The 23596-nt window shown below is 43.1% G+C and overlaps 2 protein-coding genes across 2 annotated transcripts in view; both read right to left on the reverse strand.

Moving 5' to 3' along the window:
* Positions 1-1321: 1321 nt before the first annotated feature.
* On the reverse strand, positions 1322-9652 carry LOC118787439 (kelch repeat and BTB domain-containing protein 11). Its single transcript, XM_036543003.1, has 2 exons — positions 9106-9652; positions 1322-6608 (listed from the first exon to the last, which is right to left on the reverse strand). Exon 2 carries the CDS (start codon positions 6116-6118, stop codon positions 3857-3859), a length of 2262 nt encoding a protein of 753 aa, XP_036398896.1. The 5' UTR covers positions 6119-6608; positions 9106-9652; the 3' UTR covers positions 1322-3856.
* Positions 9653-15318: 5666 nt separating this feature from the next.
* The window catches only part of arhgef10 (Rho guanine nucleotide exchange factor (GEF) 10), a 48182-nt gene continuing 39904 nt past the window's right edge, over positions 15319-23596 (reverse strand). Inside the window, exons 23-25 of the mRNA XM_036541935.1 lie at positions 18236-18358; positions 16315-16824; positions 15319-16226 (exon numbers count right to left, since the gene is read on the reverse strand). Of these exons, the coding sequence (XP_036397828.1) occupies positions 16337-16824; positions 18236-18358 (611 nt within the window). The 3' untranslated portion in view covers positions 15319-16226; positions 16315-16336. The remainder of the gene's footprint in view (positions 16227-16314; positions 16825-18235; positions 18359-23596) is intronic.

Raw genomic sequence — 23596 nt, forward strand, 5'->3', positions numbered from 1 at the left:
ATGCATAGAGAAATGAGAATAAATGCTAACACGAGATATGTATAGAGTTAGACATATCTAATGGCAAAGGCTTTCATAAAGTTCAGCCAGTCTTTGAAGGCCAGACATTTAATGGAAAGCACTATACTGAGTAACTTAATAAATAATACTTACACAAATGTAATCACTTAGTTGTAAAAGAAGGACTTTTTTATCAGCAGTTGTACCAGCATGGCACATACTAAAGACCTACAGGAGAACAGAGTGGTGAAAAAAATACTGAAGCTTTCCAACATCTATAATAAACAACAAATGACACAGCAGGATCCTAAAAGATCGTTTTATTTGCAGCACTTCATTTTGACTGAAATACACCATCCAACAGTTTTAAGCCTTGCGTTAGTGTGTTAGTTGCAGTTAGACACAGTTGACATTTAGAAAGCATTTGTCTGCACAAACTGAGGTGGCCTTCACACCTGGATTTACTAGAGGGGATGAGAGTTCATTTACTGCACATGTATTGGTAGTATAAGTGTAAAGGCTTTGTTTTGCATGATATTGTGACACAAAGTAATGTGACCAGAGTGGTCTCAAGTTAACTGCAAATGACGTGCAATGCTTCTCCTCTTCCCATTTCACTGATGGTAAACATTACTTAATACACTCATTTTCAGTAAGGGAATTATAAAGTGGTAATGTTTCAGTATTGTGTGTGTGTGTGTGTGTGTGTGTGTGTATGTGTGTGTGCGTGTGTGTGTGTGTGTGCGCGCGTGCGCGTGCGCATTTGCATACAATATAATGGAAAATGCACATCACCAGTACATTCCTTTCAGAGAAACTGCATTCACCAAGTCATCACATTTGGTTACTGTGTTTGTCTTCCTCACAGCCAATTTGGCAGCAACCATCCAACTGACCAGAAAAACAGCAATGGAAGCACAAAGACCTTCCAGGTTAATAGAAAATTGATAACATCATGTTCCACACGCCATGCGAAGGATTCTACATGTTTCTGTCTGTTAACTACAGCTGTGGTCAACTGACCACATGCCAAGCCCTGATGACGGATATTTTAGCACTATTTTAGCATGTATGATTGTGTTGAGTCAGTGAACATGGTGTGAAAGCCACCTATGTAAAATGCTGCCTTCTAAACATGTTTTTTTAGCAGCACGCCAAGCTGAATTCCAGTATAAATTCATCACAGTACAATTAATCCAGGCAGCAATATACCAACCTACACAGACTGTCCACAAACACTTCATGAACACAGCTGTCGCTGTTTTTCAGGCAAAAGGCCTTCTTTGTCTTGCTGCAAATGCATTCCTGATTCAAATCCATATAATAATAATAATAATAATAATAATAAAAATCCCACAGGTGCAAACAGAAGTGCTGAATGAACAGACTCAAAGGAAGAAAAAACCAGACAGAAGTGCAAAATGTGATATGATCCAGTGAGTGAGTGCAAACCCCCCAGTTTCTGCAAGGAATTTGGCATTCAAAAGCAGCACAACAGAAAATAATCAAGTGGTAAGTGGTAAAAGTGCTTTTGCTGAACAAAGAGAAGAAACAGGATAGGTCACGTGATGCACTTGCCTCTGTGTAATGCGCATGGGGTCAGGCCTACTTGTTAGGCTGCATTTGGGATTTCTTTTACAAAGCTGGCTGCATTGACCGTGTCACTTTCTCTGCACACCTGGTCCTAGGTGAACCCACTGCATATGCTGGTGTACATTACAGGTGAGCTCTTAATGAAATTAGAGTTGTCTGAGCCACTAATGGAATGCCAGCCTTTGTTTAACACCTCTACATTTAATCTGCTTTACTTTCTGAGTGAAAGAACCAGGCTGTTGGAGGTAAAATTGTACTCATATGAAAAGAATACGTCTTTTTTTCAAAGTGTGTTATCAATATCTGTACCTTGAACAAACTTGGTACAACATTAATTTTTTTTACAGATTAATAATGTGTTCCAGGTCCAGTTGAGTAAATCCAACAATCCATATCTGTAACAAAGTACTAACAGCAACACTTGAGTAGTGTCAAATCTATTTCTGTATTCATCTGATAGCTAAATAAATGTTAATTACAAGAGACCTCATCTATAGCATACCAGCAGATGTGGTGGGACTAGGGTACAGGAACACTGAATTGCAGTGTGCAGTGTCAGTCCAGCGCACTAGCACAGACCAGCCAGAAGAGGGCAGTCACGGCGCACACACACTGGACTACAACAATGTAAAAGGGGAGTGTAAGGGAAGATGAGGAACACATAACTACATTTCATTCACTGTGCATCAGAGTTATGCCCAATTTAAACAGAGTTTTTATTCTGAGGAAAAACACTGTGTATATGATTTACCCTCACTGTGTCCAGTGAGCACAGAGCATTGGTGCAAAGCTTTGTTTTTTTTTTTCCTTTTCCACTTTTCCAGGACTGTCTCTCAAGCTGTGGTTTCCTGGGCCAGGTAATAATTTTCCAGCTCCCCCCCAATTGGCTCAGGATTTTCTCTTTTGTTTTGAATCTGTTTTGTTTTTTTTGTTTTCCCTCTGAAAAACATACTCTGTCCAGCCCTTTGTGACAATACATTTGTAAAAAAATATGCTATAAGAAATACATCTGGATTGATTAACTGATCAAATGGCCTGGTTGAAAAAAAAAAAACTCACAAAAAGGTGAGTTTGTAAGGGAAATTACATAATAAAAGCAGCTGTTGTGTCCAGTTCTTAACTACAGCAGTGGGACACTTAAGCTATTGCATAATTTTCTGCATATGCCCAAATGCAGGGCGCTGCTCCAGATTCCAGAGGAGGGGCTAGCGTAATGGGAGGGGTCCAGAAGTGCAAAATTGTCTCTAAAATTGTGGACACATTGCTATTTCCCAGCGTTGAGAATTGAACCTCATCACTAAATGCTCTGTCAGGATGATGTATAATAACTATTACTGCCTCCCATAATTAGGCTACTGATCTTTGGTGAAAGCTTGGGATGGGCCAAATTCAGGGGAATGAGATGGCATACAACTGACAGCTTCATCGGATATCTTCCTCACAACGACTCCCAAAATGTCAGACTAGGGATTCCTTATTGGTTAAAACTAAGTGTTATGTAACCCCAGAGGAGATGCCTTACTCTTGTCTGCTACACCATTTTGGGTTGTCTGAGATTATTTCTGGTTATGTGGTCCCATCTGCATGTCTATTTCTATGACTGCCTGTATACCCTGGATTCATTCAGTACTGCCAAGTTGAACTGCAAAGGGAAAACACTTTTCAACCAAAAACAAACAAACCAACCATCCCTGGCTGAATCCACCACCTTAACGCAACAAAGTGAGTTTCTACTTTAAGATGACCAGGCAGATTTGAATGAATCCAATGGTCTGTCTATGAAACTGATTACTAACAATATTTCGATACTGGGCATTGCTTAATTTCATAACTAGAGGATGCTGCCAACAAACATACCCTTGAGAAAAATATCTGTTCTGAATTAAGAGCAAATACAAAGGTGCACAAATCAAAGCAAGCACAACAAAAAACATCAAAGGAACTAGATATACTGTACTGTACTGTACTGTACTGTTATTGCAAATCAAACAACTGTCAATGTGTGTTTTGCTACACACAAACTATTTTTTAAACTGTCCTTTTTAAGGCCTGTTCCATACCACATAAAAATATGTTTAAACAAGCCATGCGAAGAAAACATTCCAGGATTGAGCAGTTAAATAAGACATGTCAAATTCCACCGAAAATGATATGGAAATTTACTTAAATTATCGTTCGCGTCTCATCGTCCACTGGTCGCAGTTCAGGCAAAGCCTCCGTTGAGAACACGGAGGGATACGCACGACCCCGTGACGTCACAGCATCACAGGTTTCTGTCAGCTTTCTCCGGCAGGCTCAGGACGAAGGGGAAGAGGACGCCTTTGGTCTCCTCGGGGGCGTTGAGATGCTCCGGCTCGAACCGCGCATCCTCCTCACCGACGACGAAGCGCAGTGTCTGCGACTTGTTGACGCAGTAGATGCAGCTGCCCATGACGGCGCAGCGGAAGGGAAGAGGGTTCGTCTGCGGCAGCGTGGCGCAGTCGTGCCACATCTTCACAATGGTGTTGTACTTGAAGACGCTGACGCCCTTGTCCCGGCTGACGTCGAAGCGGTAGATGAAGCTCTTCAGCGCCACCATGTCCGTGGACCTCTTCCGGCTGTTGTTGTAGGGGCACTCCTGCCACTCGTCCCGCTTGGGGTCGTATTTGAGGAGGCGGTAGAAGAGGGAGCCGCCCGAGACGTAGATCTCCCCGTTGCAGGTGGTCGCCTCGTGGGCCACGGCGAACGCCCCTTTGGGCAGAGGTGCCACGGGGGTCCACCTGTCCATGCGTGGGTCGTACTTCTCGACCGTGAACAGACACTCCCCTCCTATGGCGTACAGGTAGCCGTCTAACGGCAACAGCTTGAGCTGCGACCGTGCCTGGTTCAGCGGTCGGATTTCGCTCCAGCTGTCCGTGACAGGGTTGTAGCAGAAGACCTTATCCGAAAGCTTGCCCTTGTCGCCGCTCCCCTTTATCCCACCGGCGACGAACAGGTAATTGTACATGGTGCAAATCCCGCAGCCCTTTGTGTTTATTTCGTCTGGCATGAGAGTCAGCGATTTCCACTCCTTGGTCGACTCATTGTAATGATATATCATGCGGATGTCCTCACAGGAAGTCACGGATAACGGGCTCTGGGGACGGCTGCTGTTTCGGCTCGGCGGTCTGCTCCCGACGCGGTCGTAAACGTCGTTTATTTCGGCCACCATTAAGGACTTCTTCCCCTCCATCCTCGTTTTGAGGATCAGGTCTCTCTCCAGTCCCGTTAAACGCCCGTAGACGGAAGGGTCCTTTAGTATTTGCAGGAAGTTGTCACTCATGAACCGATAGACCGTCTCCTTCAAGTCACTCAATCTTTGCTTTTTAGCAATACATAAAATCTCATAACAGTTTTCAGCAGTGATCTGCTCTGACATTGTGTCCATCGCGGCTTGAACGGCGCATGGGATCTGAAGAATTTTCGCCCCGGTGATAACCTCTATGACATTATCCTTGTTCACCTCCATCCGGGAGGAGTAAACATATTCTATTAAAACCATCAGAGTCTTGTATGTCACCCCTTTGACCTTTAGAATGTCCCTGGATTGCCGCGCCTTGAAATAATCGCTTTTCTCCGCCAGAACAGACTTGTGTGCCTGGATCTGCTTCCCAGCCACTTCGATCACCAAGTCCGGCTCTGCTTTTAAAGCACGGCTGTCTTGGACAACATGACCCCGCGCACCTTGGTCCGATTCCGGCCTCGAGTTTCCTTGTATTGTGTCGTATTCCCTCCAATCTGTTCCATGTCCCGCACTGGCCAGATGACCCAGCTCGCCTGTTGGCTCTGTTCCCATGGAAATGGAACAAGCAGCAGGCAGCGAGGTTCCCTTCTCCTCCAGCGTGCAGTTGGCATTGTTAATCTGACACTGGCTCCTCACTATTCTTCCCTGCTCGAATAAGGAAGCGGCCCTCTCTGTTTCCTCTTTGGTTCCCCCAGGGAAGCACAGCGATGAGCCCAGGCTGCAGGGGGATTCCGCGTGTGTGCCGGCAGCCTCCTCTGTCGTTCCGTTTCTGCTGACCGAATGACTCTGTCCCCTTGCCGGATCCATCCCTCGCAACTGAGAGGCACCCGTATCCCATTGCTGAAAGTGCACCCGGGAACTTCTGTCAGTAGAAACGTGAACTGCATCTGTGTCCGAAGTGCCGGCCTCGCGTCCCCAGTGATGATGACCGGTATTGTTGCTGTGGCGTTCACTTGATGCTGACTCCGTCTCGGCCCCCGCTCCCTTGGTGACCGTAGTCCTTTGCCGGCAGTAAGCCTGGCTGTCCCCCATCGACCCCATTTCGGGCACGCTCTCAACGCGCTCTACCTCCTCGTCCTCCTCCTCATCGGTCAGGCTGAGCCGGCCTACCCCGCAAGAGATGGGGGTGTCATCGCTGGCGGCGTGAAAAACGACGTCCGCCTCCACTGTGAATACAGACTCGCGCTGTGCACCGTCATTCATAACTCCTCTGTTGAACTGCAAGCTTAAAGACGACGCTTGGCTGGAATAGTCATTTTGCATTTTTGCAAAGCTGTGAAATTTTGCGGAGAGGAGGATGCAAGAACAAGCTCAATAATTTATGGAATTTGCTTAGAGGAAAATCCCACAGGGCTTTGGATGCTAATGGCATGTTACTTTTACTGATTCTTTTTGTTGTTTATTTTTTCCTTCACTCATTCCGATCTTGTGAATATCACTTTCAATAACTTCAGGGTTAGCCCTTCATTGATGTTTCCTTTAGAGAAGGCGCCTCCAGTACTGATGATTCTTCAGTTGTAGGCCAAAGTCCATTGGTTTTCTTCTTGTCTTTTAAATTCCTGCTTATCTCAAAAAGGAATAGAACATCCGGTTTGACAGGGAGGGGAAGACGATCCAAAATTTGAACAGACTGAGGGGAACTGAAAGGGCAGCCTGGTTAAATTCTGAAAGTCTGGTGAATCCGTGCATAGATAATTCCACAGTCTGCTTTCTTCCTTGTATCCACCGAATTCAGCAAGCCTCATCACGTTATCTGTTTGGGATGGAAGGAAAAAAAAAGCATTAGAACATACCATACTTAGATGTCTTAGGCTTCATATTTAATGGCAAATATGTGTTTAATTGTGATTTTCCATCTCACTGAAAGCACAACAAATTATAAGAAGGAAGTGTAAGTAATGGAAATGGCCACATACTTTTCTTTTTATTTTGGTGGTAGTAGCAGATTTAATTTATTTAAATAACACAATAGATGATGATAATGATAATGATACTCTGTCATTTTAATAAAAGTATTACTTTTGTGTTATCCAAGACACATGCAAATAATATCCATTACTGACTGAGGGTTCTGTACTGTACTACTCCCGAGCTTTTTTAGGCAGCCATTTTTAGAGCAGCTGCTGGGTATGGACAGACATGTGCTTGAAACTCATGGCCTCTTTTATAGAAAGTCATACTGTTAATGAATAAAAATAGCACAGAAATGTCAAGTGTAAAGGTGTGCCTATATTTAGGGTATAGAACCACTGTTAAGATAATAACCAAGAGAGACCAGGAATGGTTGACATAATTTTTACTAGTTCTAGTCAAACATTTTTTATTTGCTGTCTAATTCTCCAAGTTTTTGTTCCTTGTTGAAGAAATGGTAACATGTAATGTAAAAATGAATATTATTTTCTATCCACCAGACTTAATTCAAAATACAGTTGCTTGGAAACACAGGTGGTCTGCGGTGATCAGAGTTGGGGTCAGTTCTATTTCAGTTCGGTCAGTTCAGTTCATCAACTGAAAATTACCCAAAGTATTTTGCGAAGATATTTCAGTTAATTGAAATTCAATACAAGAAGGAATGGGAGAATGCAGGGTAGTGAATCAGAGTTAACCACATGCGGTCAATAAATGATTTGTATAAACCATTCAAAAGACTTCACACTTTATGGCAAAACAGTATGACTGGTTCAAATTCCAGTAATACATAATTGCTTCACCCATTTAAGGGTTCACAAAGTCTCATTTTACCTAATGACAATGTTAATAAGAGTGAATCCTCAAATCAGCCACAAATGGGTAATGGATTTTTTAAACGTCCTCATGGAAAGGGAAAGGTATGACACATGTCTCCAGTCCAAGAATGGAAGGTTCAATGGTACCTCATTTACCATTGCAAACCACCCAGCGATCTGAGACTTGCTTTTGATGTCTACTTGCTTCACTTTTCCGTGTCTTCAGCTCATACCAAATTCTTAACATGTGAATCGATTCATTCTTATATAGACGTGCACAAAGTAAAATTTTATCTCAGCATAAAATCCAAAGGGGTTGTGCCTCACCCTGTCATTGAAAGGTTTCAAAAAGAATTGATAAATACCCAATACATTTCTAAAACCATCCCCTAGCTTCGGTACTTGTCACGTGTGAAAAGTAAACAGCTGAGGGTCATGGGGCTATAGCTATTTACATAGAGGATTCTGAGAGAAATGGCAAGGCCAGGATAGCATGTAAGTCGAGGAACAGCTGGCAGGAGCTGTAACAGCCTCACAGGGGGCGCTCTTACTCAAGTTCTCATTCAAACCGAAGCAATTAGCTTGCATACTGGCAGTCCACTCTTGAGACTTTCTTGCACAGGCCTACATTTAGCGAGTACGAAGTGATTTATTGTGCTACCATAGACACGGGGTTTTCAGCTTCCATGCAAACGGACGTTACAGTATATCAAACAAATCAGGTGACAAACTACCAGTATCTACTTAACACCTGGAATACACCTGGACTGTTCATCGTATGACTACTGCATACCAATGTTCCGAATGTCACACCCCGAGTATCACTGCGTGACTTTGAATGTAATAATCTGCACTACATTCCTGCAATAAATTAATTTCAATACATCCTCAAATTGCGATTGCGTTTAAATCAGTGCTCGGTGTATTTGGGGCAATGAAGTGAATCTAACAAGAATGGATAGTTTCTTTGAACGTGTGCATGGAATTCTGTACGTATCATAGCCTCACACCTGTGAGCTGCGAGGTTTTTTGGCCATTGCCTAAGTTTATATCCTGCATAGGAGCATGCTCAGCGCAGCACTGCTAACGGAAACGAGAGGGAGGCTGCAGCCCGACTGGGGCTCACGCCAGCACGGTCTTTGGAAGGTACCGTGGCGGAGACAGCTAGGAGGATTAATTCGGAATGCAGCGGAGTGCGCGGGCGCATCCTCGAGTGCGGCTCTTTTGTCTGAATGTATCACCAAATGACCACATTCCGCAACGTAATTTCCCTATTTTCATTCTCCAGGTTAGGCTGCGAAGCTCGCTCGCTATATTATACCAAGGTACACAAGACGGTGCTACACACATTTATGACAGCATATATTCGAAATAACACTTTAATGTTCAGTGTAAGAGAATAACATTTTCCCTCTATGTGTCCGACATTTTGACAGTTGCATGTTGTGACTGCGATACATAAAAGCAAAAAATATGCGCGTCATACTAACGCAAAATTAGAAACCGTATAGCTTTCATACTTACGTGTAAATTGCTAGGGTACTGTATGGGTATTTCCCTCTCACACAAAGCCCAGTTATATAAAGTGGTGATGACTTGAGGATGGTCGTAGTTCCGACACGAAGTGACCACGGTTACTCCTGAAGCATCTGGCAACTGAAATTGCCTTTACGCGAACCTGTAGCCTATAGAATCGGCACAATAGCACCGCCTGCGATTTTGAAACTAACCATAATTCACAGTACACTGTTGTCGATTTTTTAGTCCATCATAGGGTTATGCCATTATTATCCAGGAGAAAGAACAAAAGGCGGATTTTACCATAGGCTATATTAACCTATTTCCGTTTTTAGTCAATACAGCTAGAAATCACGCATCCATCTGAAGTCCAAAGTCGAGCTGCGGAACGGCTTATCCGCACGAATTGAGTGCTCGGAATTCCAGCAGGGAGCTTCAGCCTTCGTGTGGAAAGACGCGATTGAAGGTTGCGCCACAGATGTCGCGTACGGCCTCAAGTTAAAGAGAAAGAGTCCAAATGTAGGTTATTCCTTGTCTCACTTGAGGGATAATGTTTTGGTTTACAGTGGGGATTGGACTAAACCACACCCCCTTTTATTAACTCCAGCAACACATCAACACTGCGGCTGCGTCCCAAACCACACACTCGCCTTTAAGGCTTGGGCTTGGTTTGCGCTTTAAACGTCTGCGATCAAATCATTGTGTGCGACCGTCTGAATAACGTCATGAGAAGCGAGCCCTGTCATATTGCGAGTGTCATATTGTTATTAGTCGTTGTCGTCGTAGTGGCAGTTTTATGTATTTATTTGGTGGCCGCTCTTACACAGAGCGATTTGCAAGGCCACCGTTGCAAGATACATTATGTAGCCTACATATCACAGGTGGAACACGAAGATAGGTGCAGAACACCCAGTGACACTGTGCATCAAAGTGCAAAACAGAGCTAAAATACCAGCATATAACAATCATTATTTCAGATGTACACACCCCCTAACAATAATCCTACCAGCCCCATACTAACGTGCACATGCAGTACTATTGCGAGTTGAAAACACGAGCCTGATGAATCTGACAAAACGCACTGGGATTTCAACATCCCTTAAAGGCATTATACAGGAAGGCTCAAGTGAAGTTTTACAGTAAGTATTAGTTTTGTAAAGCATATCAGTAATCTGTTCATTTTCTGTCGTGAATAGGAACCGTTTACCTTGTGCAATTAATTAAATATTGCGATAAAATAATAATTAATAATTGGGTAAATAATTCAATTTCTGTTTTGACAGTTAACAGACGTTAACAGGTTATAAAGTCTCTCATCCCAGTTTATTTGGGTCATGGATTCTGTTCGTTTTAAATCAATTTAATTCTCGCGCTGCATTGCATCAAACACCTGAACAATGAAAGCAGCAAGCTGGGTGAATGCAATGCGTTTTTACACTTGAATTACACAGAGCCAAGCTGTTGCGCGGGCATACCGGTTTTCTTGTGCATGGCTCTAACGTTTTACAAATCACACCTAGGTGCTATCCGTGAGTTCAGAAGAAATGTTCGGTGTAACTTTCTGGCAAGACCAAGATGCCAACATGGAAAGATTTTGGGTGTCCATATGGATTCGTAAAATAAATGTATAAAAATTCTGGAGACAGTGCAGAAAGTATGGGGAAAATCACACAGGCAGCTCTCTAGATCAAAAAGGCAAGAAAAAATAAAAATGGGGTCAGAGTTAAAAGTTTCCTAAATGGAACCACTTCAAGTCAAAGACCGTTCAGAGGTAGGCCTATGGAAACAAAGACAGGCAGTTAAAACAGTTAACAGACAGTTAAAAGCAGATGTGTCGTGACCTTACCTCAATCCCTCGACTGAGTGACTGAAAAGCCAAAAACATTAAGTAGTAGATCATAGATCAAATCTTTTTTATTGACAATAAGGTGAAAAAAAATTGTAGTGAGTGTGGAAAAAAGTGAGGGAAAATACTTACTAAAATGCATTTCATGAATACAGGCCTTAATTTAATTTTGCAGACTGTAATGGCAGGTTTGGTTCCATCATCTCCACTTCTACAGCAGAAGGGCCATGCCAGTTGCCATCTACACATGCTGCATTAGAACTGACATAATCAGGGGAAATAATGTTAAAGAGGCAAGAGTTTGCTGTACAGACAGGCCTCAAAGCATGAGTGCATGTGTCATTATGACACAAAATCCTAGATAAAAATAGCAGATGTCAGAGCTTAATCAGATTACTGTATTAAAATTACAGAGCAAGACAGTTCCAGCTGGGACATATAATTGTTGTATTGCCATTGTCTGTGTGGAGGGAGTCACAGCTTGGCTCAGTGTATGGCATTTTGCACATAAATTTAGAAAAGCAACTTGGGCTTTTGCCAGAGCAACATCTAAGTGGGCTCCATAGTCTACATGCCATCTCTGGTCATGAGACGAGAATATGAGGGGACACAGAATGACCACAAATCCCAACACTAAATGGGCAGTCTTCTCTGATCACACACAAATCACGTGTCATAGAAACCACAGGTTCAGAAGAGCCTTGAGCCCATTTTGGCACTAGACTCAAAGTGGTCTCTGCTTAAGGGAAATGCTCACAGGCAAACTGGGAGTTGACCTTGACAGTCCCCTACGGACGATACCTCCAGCTCAAGGCCCAACGGAATACATTTTTGCATTAGTTAATGAATTAAGTATCTTATGTCCTCAAACTTCAGTTCCAAACAGTTTGCAGTGAGGTTTACTTGATAATGATAGTGAGATTGACAGACTATGGTTTTTGTAGGAGGGCGAAGCTTTAGGCCAACAAGAGAAAAATGCAGATCGATTTGTTTCTTAGGGAAAAAATGGACGACACATTAATGTTCAAAGCCGTTATCAGTTCAAAGGAGAACGAATCAATGAATGAGCTCAATATTGTGTCGTCCTTTTATTTATGGCAAAACTCACCCACAGTATCATACCATCCCTATACCAGTTATTCATCACCAAGCCGATGTGTCCAATAAGTGAAAATATTTTCATTTTGGAGCCGCCATCGTACTGTTGTGGATTTGGCTGACCTGGCTTCAGCCACAGTTAATGTAGGTTTTCCCCCACCTTTTGTACCAATAATAATAGGCACAGAACCACAAATATCAGCACAATCAGATTCACATTTTCATTTCTCCACCCTACCATAAATGTTTTATCGCAGATAACAATAAATTAACCATTTTTTTGTATAAGAGGTGAGGTGAATGAAAAGATTTTTTACTGATAATTTGTAAACATATACCTCCAGGGAAAATGCTGGAGCCATAATTGTTAGTTGCATCTGTAATGCCTCAGTGTATTTCTATAGAGAGAAAATATTTGCACATGATGTGGGTCAAAGGAAACTGCCTTCCTGCCTGCCTCAGAAGGAAGCTGAGCTTTAATGGGTGTGGTCTGTGGTAAAATACACAGAAAAAACAGCACCATCTTCAGTAACTCCAGCCCGGGGCTGTAGCTTGGACTAAAATGTATTGATAGCCACAGATAATTACACTGCTGATGGCTACATAATGGCGTGATCTTGGGTTGCATAAAAGCAAGACACGCCACAAATGGTAAGCTGTCCTGCGTGCTTAATTTGTGTTAGAGTTGCCAATGTATTGATATTTTGCCTTGTAACAGGCCAAACATTGCAAACATAAACATCAAATGCTTAAAACTGTTTGGAACTGGAAAAAAAAACACTGAAAAAGGCACCAAATGCAGCACACTTGAAACATTGATGCTGCCCTGCAAGCTATGGTTCCAACAGTTGTGGAGATTGCCATTTTTAACTGAAGCACTCAAACAAAGCCCAGATCAAATTCACTCTCTGACCCTTTCATCAATGTTGAAAAGAAATCCCTCCCTCTTTTGATCCTGGCACAGGATCAAAATCATTTTTTCAATTGGTGGAAAAAGAAAAAAAAACAAAACCATTCCAAGTCATCATCACAATTTACAATTACTGTGAGAAGAAAAAAATGACGTTACGGTGCGCGCTGTACCATTTTAACCCCTAACGATGTAAGGACGCAGTGAAAATGGCATGTTTTGTCATGCAGTAGTTCTTTGGCTGTAAAATGTCAGCACTCACACTGGTTTCCATGACTGTGCATCTCTGTGGTGCAGCCAAAGTACTGCAGCTTCCACTGCAGACCTGGGGATGCTGCTGTCATCTTGGCGCAAGCCAAAATCAAAATAGGCCTCACTGAAAATAGTCTCCGAGTTCGTGGATTACATATTAAAACAAACAGGCCGGGGAAAGAAAAAGGCTTACATGACGACTGAGCCAGACCTTAATCAGTGTGAATGCAACATGAAACTGCCTTTTAATCGAATTCCCCCCCACCCGCATGCTCAGAGACTGGAGAGCCTTACAGCTTGTCTGAAGCGTGTATCAGTCTGTCTGTAGTGGGCCACCGTATTGAGCTCAATCAGTGATGACTACCTTATCCTTTTCTTCAAAATCACCACCTTCAAAAATGTGACTATATTACAGCTAAATTTTTGATGGTACAGCACTTGTAGTGTTGATTTTAAAATCAATTGAGTAAGCATGACTAATATTTTTATCTGTGATCCAAAGTACATATCCAAAGTACACAGTACATATATGAACCCTTACTACAGTTTGTGCAGACTCAAATTTAAACTGGATTAAAGCAAATGTGAAACTACTCATGATAGACTAGGAAAAAAAAATGGCTGTATTTGCACCATTAGGGTCACAACATGTTTCCCCTAACATCATTCAGGCAACAAGTATGCTTTACCTCTATAGAAAGGTTTGTTTGACTGCCTTCCTTTTTTATGCCTTTTTCCTTGCTAACATTTTTGCCTTCAGTTCTATAGACATTAACAGAGTATGGCTTCATCTCAGGAACGGAGAATGCAGCTTTGGGCCAAACACCCACAGCAGTCTATTTTGGCAACACATGCGTACCATCATTAAACCCCTGTCTATTATTAAGTGGAACAAGATATCCATGAATTATAACTGCCACAGCAGTGTCATATTTCAAAATATTTTGCCCGTATGTCATCAGCCAGTCAATGGGAGTTCATGGCTTACATGACTTGGTTCCACCCCATTCCTGTAGGCAAAGAAAATAACACTGTCGTAATATACGAGACTATCCAAATATGAAAAGATGCCATTTTATTGAGGCCAAGAGCTTAATGTGTAAATGGAGTAAATACAGTCAAATCATACATTTGAAGTGATGGTATTTAAATGAAGTACAGGAGCTGTGTTTTATTGCAATCACACGTGAACAAACTTCAAACAAACTGTTAGATACACAAAGCGCTATTATCCATAGGAGTGGATATGTAACAATAGGATGCAAGAACAAACCAAAGAAATTTGCTTCCTTTTGCGGACTGGAGCAGCCAAAGTTATGTCCCTTTTTTGCTGTGTGTTTCAACATGCGCGACAGCTCATTCAAGACTGTGTTTTAACTGGCTTTTACAATAACAAAAGCCTTGATAACTACATGTAACAGTCTTAAGGCTTTTGAGCTGAGGGAGCACACGTGTCTTTGGGAATCTTTCCAGTTCTCTGCTGAGTCATTTCCTCTTAAGATAACCTGTGGAAACCAACACTCAATCCGCCAGTATTGGTGAAATTGCTTCCTAAAGTGCATTTTATACTCTTAGAATGGCAGTAATATTAGTGATTTTATCTCGTAAAACCTCCCAACTTGTCAGTTCTCCGTTAAACTATCCCTTAATTATTCTAATATGGAGTTAGTATTTAAACAGTGACTTCCAAAGAAAACAAGCCGACAATAATATAATTGGCCCCATAGTTTGCAGTCAAAACATGTACGATTACATTAACCGAAAACAGGAAAAAAAAAACACAAAAGATGTTAAATAAAATATTGCTTTCATTGCAGAGTGGTGAACGTATACAAACAAACACACATAATAAATCTGAACTTTTCAAGATTTCTCTGTCCTTTTAAATATCCCTAAGTGTAAAATGTAATTTGGGCAAGCACTCCATCAAGTAAAGAACTCTTTATTCACTTTTGTTATCTTATAGCACTGAGACAAAGACAGAGCACACAGACTAGCTTTAGGATAAATAAGACTTCTGGCCAGCCAGAATTTCCCATCATGCCTCACTCTTATGTTGGCAGCCAGCAGTGAACCCACTGTAGCCATTAACATGAAATAAAAATGTTTTGAGTGAACTAGATTGTGTGACAATGAATTAGCCTTTGTCTTTAATTAATCGGTTGACCAAAGAAGAGAATAATCACAGATTCTTGACATTCTCTAACAGAAGTTAACATTCTTAGTAAAATATACCTTTGGAGTTTAATATTGGTCCACAATAAGATATTGTTCTCCTCCCTTCACAAAACCTGATCCCTTCTGTATCTTAGAATTTCAAACAGCAAGTCTTATGGTCCTTAGCTCCTTTGCTTACTGGCGTATCTTTGTGAAGTCCCTCTCTGTCTCCTGGCCAATCAGGAGATGAGAACTTACCTACTACAGACAGAACACTCCTCTGGGTAATACTGTCAAAGATATGTAAAGATATGTAAAACAAATTAGCAGGGTTATTTATGCTAATGCATAAATTCTGCTATTTTAATGCTTCTTATGAAAGCAGTGACGTTAATGGCATTTAATTGAGACTTTATGGTCTCAACTGATTCACCTTTAAAGAAGCAGTGGAAGTTCTCAAACAGGACATAATGATACTGTATGCAAAGTATTTTTTTGCCAGACTACCACTGTAAGCAAGTGGTACTTTTAATTTGTTGATCCCTTAATACCTTTTTAAGACACTGGTCCTATCCTAGAGCATGTGTGGAGTGTCAAGACCCCATACTGCTAGGCAACGCATACAACATTCTGAAGATCACGTTCAACAGTTAACCAGCACTCGCAAGCCATTCTGTAACACAGTGCTAAAAAAGTCCACCTTTTTAAGTTTTAGTCTGAAACAGGGTTAAATTTCCCAGGGGATTTATAAATGGATTTGTTCAGTCAGACGAGAGTCCATGGGAGTCAGTGAGCACAACGGACTTCAAGTAGAAACAGCGCCGCCCCTCTCATCCTCGCATGCCAGTGGACTGCACTGTCAGTCTGGAGAGAAGAGGGAGGAGAAGAGAGGTGATGTGACGGTCTGTGATGGACAAACACGGTCTGTGATGTCAGTGCTCACCATGCTTACCTCACAGGCTGGTGGCTGCCTCTCACAGGTTGACCAGGGGAATCTGCCACACCATGATGGTGGACACGGTCTCCTCCTGACGGGACTGCTTGGTCTTGCGGTTGACCCGGCGGTGGCCGAGCCCCCCGGACACAGCCAGAACGGAGCCCACAGTCACCTTGTCGGCGCGCCTGCCCCAGTGCGAGTGGGCGGGGTCGTTGAGCACATCGTAGATGGCGCCGTCCTCGGTGCCGTGCTCCAGGGAGCCCTGGGAGGGCACCAGTGAGCAGCGGGAGGAGGACAGGGAGTTCTGGGAGGGGGCACCAGAGCTGCCTGGCTCACCCAGCCAGACGCCCCGCTCCCGGGGCTGGGGAGCGGCCTGGTCAGGGGCCTCGGGTTGGCCAGGGGGGTCGGCAGGGGGGCCGGCGGAGGGGCCAGACGGGCTACCCGGGGGTCGGTTGCACACTGCGGCCGCCATTGTCAGGAACTTCACTGGCCCATTATGGGCGTGGAAGGACACCATGCCACGACCTGTACAAACACACACCACACACACACACACACACACACACACACACATGCACACACGCATGCATGCACGCACACAGACCCACATGCACACAGACACACACACATGCAAAGACAAAATGGCTCTGAGGTAAAAACGTATCAAATGGTGTCCTCCTGACTCTAGCTAATTGCAGTCCTGACCCTGCTTGAACTTATTTGTGTTTGTCCCCCATGAATGGCCAAATGGAATAACTGCACTCCTGTAAAGTTTGAAAAGTACCACTCTGTACAGTTCTTAAAAGGACACCGAATTCGCTAATAATGTTTTAAGGAGTAGGAATGTAGCCTGCGTATCCCTCGATGATATCAAGTGGAGCACCATCGAGACCATTTTTAATTGAAGGCTATTTTTAAACTGTCAGAGGCCTTCAACTTTTTAAGGATCATTAACTTCACAAGAAACAGACTCATGGTATTAAAGCCAAGGAAGGAAGACAAAGGCCCAGAAATATTCCTTTAGTACAGTGGGGCTAAATCCACACTGAACAGCTACTGCACAGCACAATAGCAAGGAAAAGGAGTGGGGAAGGAAAGGCCAGCCCATACACAGCTGTGGCCTGGATATTCCCTGATAGTATCTCTCACACTATCCCTGTTAAAAATAAAGGACGCCAGACGCCAATGCAAGCCTGCGCACATAGCACTCAGACAGTGGAAGAGTCCTCCTGGCCATTGCTCCACTTGCTCCACTTTAGCAAGGCTTCAGTTAAGACCTACTAGTTATTTTTAACTAGTCGATCAGAGACAGGGAGAGAGACCTCACTGTTCCTCTAGATAAAACAGCGTGCTAAACTAATTAACTATATTTATATCTTAAGGAAATCAAAAAAAGATAATCCAGTTTAAAATTGACCAATTCTCCCCATCCCAAAGCCTCATTTAACTTAGCTGAATGCATGAACACTCCTGTATACTTGTCAACAAGGAAATACTGTTTTTTTCCCATCTGGAATAGAGAGTACATGCCGATAACAGATGTTTTTGAATTATAGTTTTCAAATCACAAATTACTTGAAGAGAATGACAGACTGTGCATTCCCAGACTGTGAAATACTTTTAGCAGTGGCCATTAAGGACTTAATTATTATGCAGGACAGGAAATGAAGGTCCTGTCTTTGTATCAGCTATCATTGTGAGGTAAGGCCGAACACCAAAATCACTGGTCTGGATTAGCATGAGAGGCGAATCAAAAATAAACTCTTAGAGCACTGCTCCAATGAAAGGCCACACACTGTCCATCTGAAGAGCACCATTATGATACGGCTGTAGTAACGATTATTTCTTGAATCAGACCCTTTGGACTGGATATTCAACAGCACCATCACTAATGAGGACTCCAGCATGTGGGACAAGGGGTGGAAGGTGAACATACCTGTAACTTTGGGGATGCCCTGAAGGCGAGGGATGGATAGGGCCACCGTCACCCCCAGGTTGGTCCCCACCAGCAGCAGGCCGTGACACACCAGCAGGCTGCTCACAGAGACCCTCTGCTGCCCTGGAGAGAACCAGAATAACAGTCAGTCTTAACATAACAACTGCTTTGCGAATATTTATTACAGAGCCACAGCCATTGTCCTTGTGTGGATGTTTTGAATGACGCAGCCAAAAACAACAGCTAGCTAGTTCACACGATTCTCAGACTTTGCATTTGGAAACACTGTCCTCTCAATATGCAAAAGCATACAATAGTCAGGCAGCATAGCAATAAAGATGTCACCCATAAGTTGTGGCTACAATGCTTGTTAGCTCCACCCAAGGTCTGCTTCATCGGGTCCAGAGTGCTTGTTGCACTTGCACGCCAAGAAGCAATCAGAACGCAACTGGCTCATTCTGGGAACAGAGGTCTGGACCAGGCACAATAGTGGAAATACGGCACCGATGACCACTTCAACCAAAACTAGCAGTACGTAGGAGTTCTTTTTTTGCTAGGTGAGTGGGAAAGTAACTATGGCAATGACTCACTGTAGCTGAGGGTTTCCTGGGAAACCTGACATAAGTATCTTGGAGACAGATGAGCACAGATGAGTGGTTTTAAATGTTACACACTTTTTTGTTCTGCTTTATTTACATTAGGGCTGCTACTTTCCCATTTTTAAGAAAGGAACTAATTCTGTTTTGGGGAATTAAAACGAATCAATGGCTTTTTCAATTTCCGACTAAATAACGAATAATAAAACAATGAAAAGTTCTCTGCTGCACACGGAGGATTCTGTCTTTTTGGTGGACGAACTGCAGACAAGTCGCCCCCTTCAAAAGTCAACCTTACCATGGAAACCATCCCTTAGTACCACCGTGCTTCCACGCTGTGGTAATTAGTGTCCAGGAACTGCCAGTCCCGGCCCATAGACGCTCACGCTGCTGCTGTGTGGCTGTTGCTGTGCTGCCGGCCTTTGCTCACAGCCCTATAGTTCAGAGCTCCTTTCAGTGGAAACTAACATGCTGAACCGACAGACAAACACTGTTGCGCTTATTATGTGGAACTTGGCAGCTTTTTCGCCTCACGCCGCCAAAACCAAGCCGTGCGACAGGCTTTGGCTGAAAAGGGAGTGAGCTCACAGACCCCTGTGAGCGCCATGACTGCGTTCAGTGCAAAGCTGTTAAGATTAAAAGATAACATCTGCAGATTTTTTTAAGCAGAAAAAATATGAACTTTTTTTTCTGTCATATCATATTTTTTTTTCTTTTAATCAGGGATATGAGTAAATATGGAGGGTGCTGTGTAATGCTTTTGATAATACGGTATAATACTGTCCCTATGAATTCTGCCTTTCCTCAGTGAGTTGACCAATGAATACATAATTTAAAGATGCATTATTCGCCTGTTACATGTAGTGCTGTCTGAGCAATAGCTACAGTCCCTATAAATACCAAATGATGGCCTAGGGCTCTGTCCTACAGTATGCTATAGAGGGGATGCTGTCGATCTTTTCTGCCCTCCTTAGTACGCATGACTGGTTACTTCCCAAGCACCACTCAGTCCAATCACACTGTGCACAACTGACCCAGAGGTAGGGACTGGCTGACCAGTATTTTAAGTAAATGAAAAAAGTTACAATCTGGTTTTAAATCAACCAATTTCCTCCACTCCAAAGCAACATCTCACTTAGCTGAATGCATGAACACTCCTGTATACCTGTGAACAGGGAAATATTGTTTTTTTAATCTGGAATAGACAGCACAGGCCAATGTGACTGAGGAACGCTTTTCAATTTATAGTTTTCAAATCGCAAAGTAACTGAAAAAGAACGACAGGCTCAACATTCCTAGACTGTGAAATGCGAATCAATTATCACGGAGTTTCACTGCACAGCAATGACCCATCTCAACAGAGACAGCACAATCTGGGGTGTGTAGCGTGATCACGGAGTTCACATGGTCATAGAGGACAAAGCATAACATTAATCCACTTCACACTGCTGAACACCATTTAGTTTTTTTTTGTACACAGATGTCAAGATCAAGTCAAGTGTTTAATCACATCGATTAAAAACATCCTCACACTTCAATTTGTCCTTTCAAAAAATAAAATGAAAATACAATTGGGGGGGGGGGGGGGGGGAGGGGGAGGCGGGCGTCCAGACACAAAGAATTTTTTGGATAGATGGAAATAACTGTAAATCCCCATTAAATGACACCTAGGCTAAAGCACACTGACACACAACGATACCTAACCTACAGCAAAATGACACCACAATGATAAAAAACAGAAATTAAGTCATGTAATGTAATAATGTACTGTAAATATGGTAAAAAAAAATGGTACTCACCACCCATTGATGAATATTCAATAATTAATAAAGTAATCCTGGGCACTTAAGTATAGATTCACTTTTACACTTTAACACTTACCATGGAAGTTAAGAAGCAGTCCTTAACATCAGCACAAAATATTCACAGAGTGAGATGAAGGACAACTGGTCTGCACTAGTATGAGGTACATGAAATGCTGTGGTGCTTGCAATCTTCTCCCACTCAATAGCCTATTGCTTCAGTAATTCAGATTGTACTGCATGTTCCCTGTCTCACAATCAACCTTCATGAGCAAATAAAAAGAACAAAAAAACCAGGTCATGAATAAATCACTTACACAAAAAAATATCCAAAACAATCTCAGCTAAAGAACTACCTAACTGCTGAGCGATGGAAGTCATGTTTTCACCCCTGAAGGCTACATCTAAAATCTGACTGAACATGCCAAAAAATAAAGGCCCAAAGCTAAACTAGAAAAAGCATCACAGTAGAAAAATGAAATGTTGAGCTTGACTGACCTCAAGAAGTGTGAGACGTGTACTTGCAGATCAGGTAGCCTATCTGTTTTACAGTTCAGATCATGTTTTTTGAAAGTTTCTTAGAGGAAAACAAACCACCATGGCTGTTTCACTCAGCCACGGGTACAATAAAGACAGAGCTCCACCAGAAAATATGACAGAACTGCACTAGCTGTGGAACATAAACTAAATTACAGACGGGGCTTTTTCGGCTTTCTGTGTTTTTTTTTTTTCAGAGAAAAGTTCTAAATATATTTTCAATTTTTATTGCCTGCAGCTGCCCTGTTGGTTGCGTGCTTAAAGAGGACTACGTCATCTCTCACTGGCTATGGTACATACATGTTTACTTAGCAATCCGGAAAAAGACACACACATGGACAATCAGCGGGACATGAGATGAAAAAAGCTGATATTTAGCATACGACATCCCATGACATCATTATGCCTTTTAAACACGGAGCCGAGGTGGTTAAAGGAGGGTGTCTGTGAGAAGCAAAAAGAACTGACATTCTTAATTCTTAAGCACCGGGAGCGTAGCCGAAGAGCTCGTACAAATGCGTTGGCCGCGCAGATCTGAGATCAGTCAGCTGATCAGTCAAACTGAGTCCCATAATCCCCTGGGGTTTATTTTTATCGCTGCTGATCTCTTTGCCCTATCCCCGCGCTGACTGTCCTTCTGCGGAGAACATCTGCCCAGAGCTCCCTGTCACCAGCCAGAGTGGGACGGGCTGGCTGGAGCACACGTCTTTACAGCGAGAGCCGGAGACCGTCAAATCTACACTGTGTGCATTATATTCCCTCCAGCAGCCTTTACAAAACACAGTCTCTTTGGGGTGGAGTTTAGACCCGCCCTTCCTCACTACAGGTGGGGTTTAGACCTGCCCTCTTCACCGTGGGTGGGGTTCAGACCCGCCCTTCATCACAAGGGTGGAGTTCAGTGCAGAGGGCCAGCCTTGTCTGCTTCACTTGATGGGTGTGTGAATTTGGAGATCCGCAGAGTCACACGCATGCCATGAAACCACGTTCGCATCAGAGCCCCGCCGTAACGCCAAACATGGTTAAACGGACAGGAAACAAACATGAAATAAACATTTAGCCTCAGATAAATGCCGCTAGGGCAAAAAAAAAAAAAAAAAAAAAAAAAAAAAGGCCATTACAGCCAATGCACGGCCTCATCTTTTATTACTCATTTGTTTCTAAATGCGTTGGTGTTCCTCCCCGAGCAGAGTCCTTTTAACAGGGCTGAGAACTGTCCTGGAGGTGTTGTGTACTGGCTCTCTTTGTTTGTGCCCATCACTGTACACATGGTTGGGCATTTAGCTCACTGCAGACAAAGCTGCCGCTACACAGCCTGTTCCCTCTCCTGCTCTCCCACAGCACTGACCACTTACACGCTGGGTCAGACTGCCGTTTAGTTTTGTAACCGTTCTCTGCGTAGCCTCGAATGCACGCCAGAGTCCGGGCAACGACAGAGCCCCGAGACTTCCCTGGGCTGATCTCAAGGTCAAAAAGCGCACACCAAAAAAAAAGCTACAAATTTAGGAACATTTCCCAGACGGTTCTTCTGAGGTAAAAGCCTATCCATATGTTAAGCAACTGATGAGTCTACTTTGCTTTTGCAAAACCTCCTCCAAAGACAGGACAAGAGTGCATGAAAGGACACCTGTAGTTAACACAAGAGTTTAATCAGCTTAGAACAACCTGAGGCTCATTGATATGATGACTCAAATCTCTCCAAGGCGCAGGGGTTGCCAAATGAGCATCCATGTTAGAAATGAGCACATTATGTATGTACCAGTATGCATCTTTACTGGCTTAAGTCATTTCCCTGAAATCGAAAAGTACAATTACCTTACATTATTGGCATTTAGCAGATGCTTTTATCCAGAGCAACTTACGTAGGTTATACAGTTGGATGTTTACTAGGGAAACTTGCCCGAGTGAGGAATCAAACCAGCAACCTTTCGGTTAGGAGTCCTGCTCCTTACCACTATGCTACACTGCCACCTACTATTAATAACCACTGCTAACATCTACTGCTTCTGTGTTTGCCACAAGAGTAACACACACACACACACACACACACACACACACACACATAGTCTCTTTGCTCAAACAACGGCCCTATTTAAACATCTGAGCCTCTGGGTCTTTCAGCTGATGTGTGAGGTGAAAGTTGGCTCCTGTCCATTCGTTTGACTACCTTTTCTTTCAAGCTCATCTCAGCTGTGTTAGTGAAACAGTCAAATTCATGAACCATCATGCCCTGTGTTAACTCTTCAGCTTTCACACCAGAATCGAGTGAGTGCTCCTGACAACACCCAGTCCAGAACTGTGACTCAGGCTTGACTTGGAGTTGGGAGGAACCTACCACCTGTGGAGCCCAGCCCTCTGTAGTCTGGAATATAATTGCTCTTCTACCCAGCCTCTAAAAGCTCCCAACAGGATCGAATGACCTACATAAC

This window comes from Megalops cyprinoides, chromosome 12 (assembly GCF_013368585.1).
Source record: "Megalops cyprinoides isolate fMegCyp1 chromosome 12, fMegCyp1.pri, whole genome shotgun sequence".
In the NCBI taxonomy this organism is placed as follows: Eukaryota; Metazoa; Chordata; class Actinopteri; order Elopiformes; family Megalopidae; genus Megalops; species Megalops cyprinoides.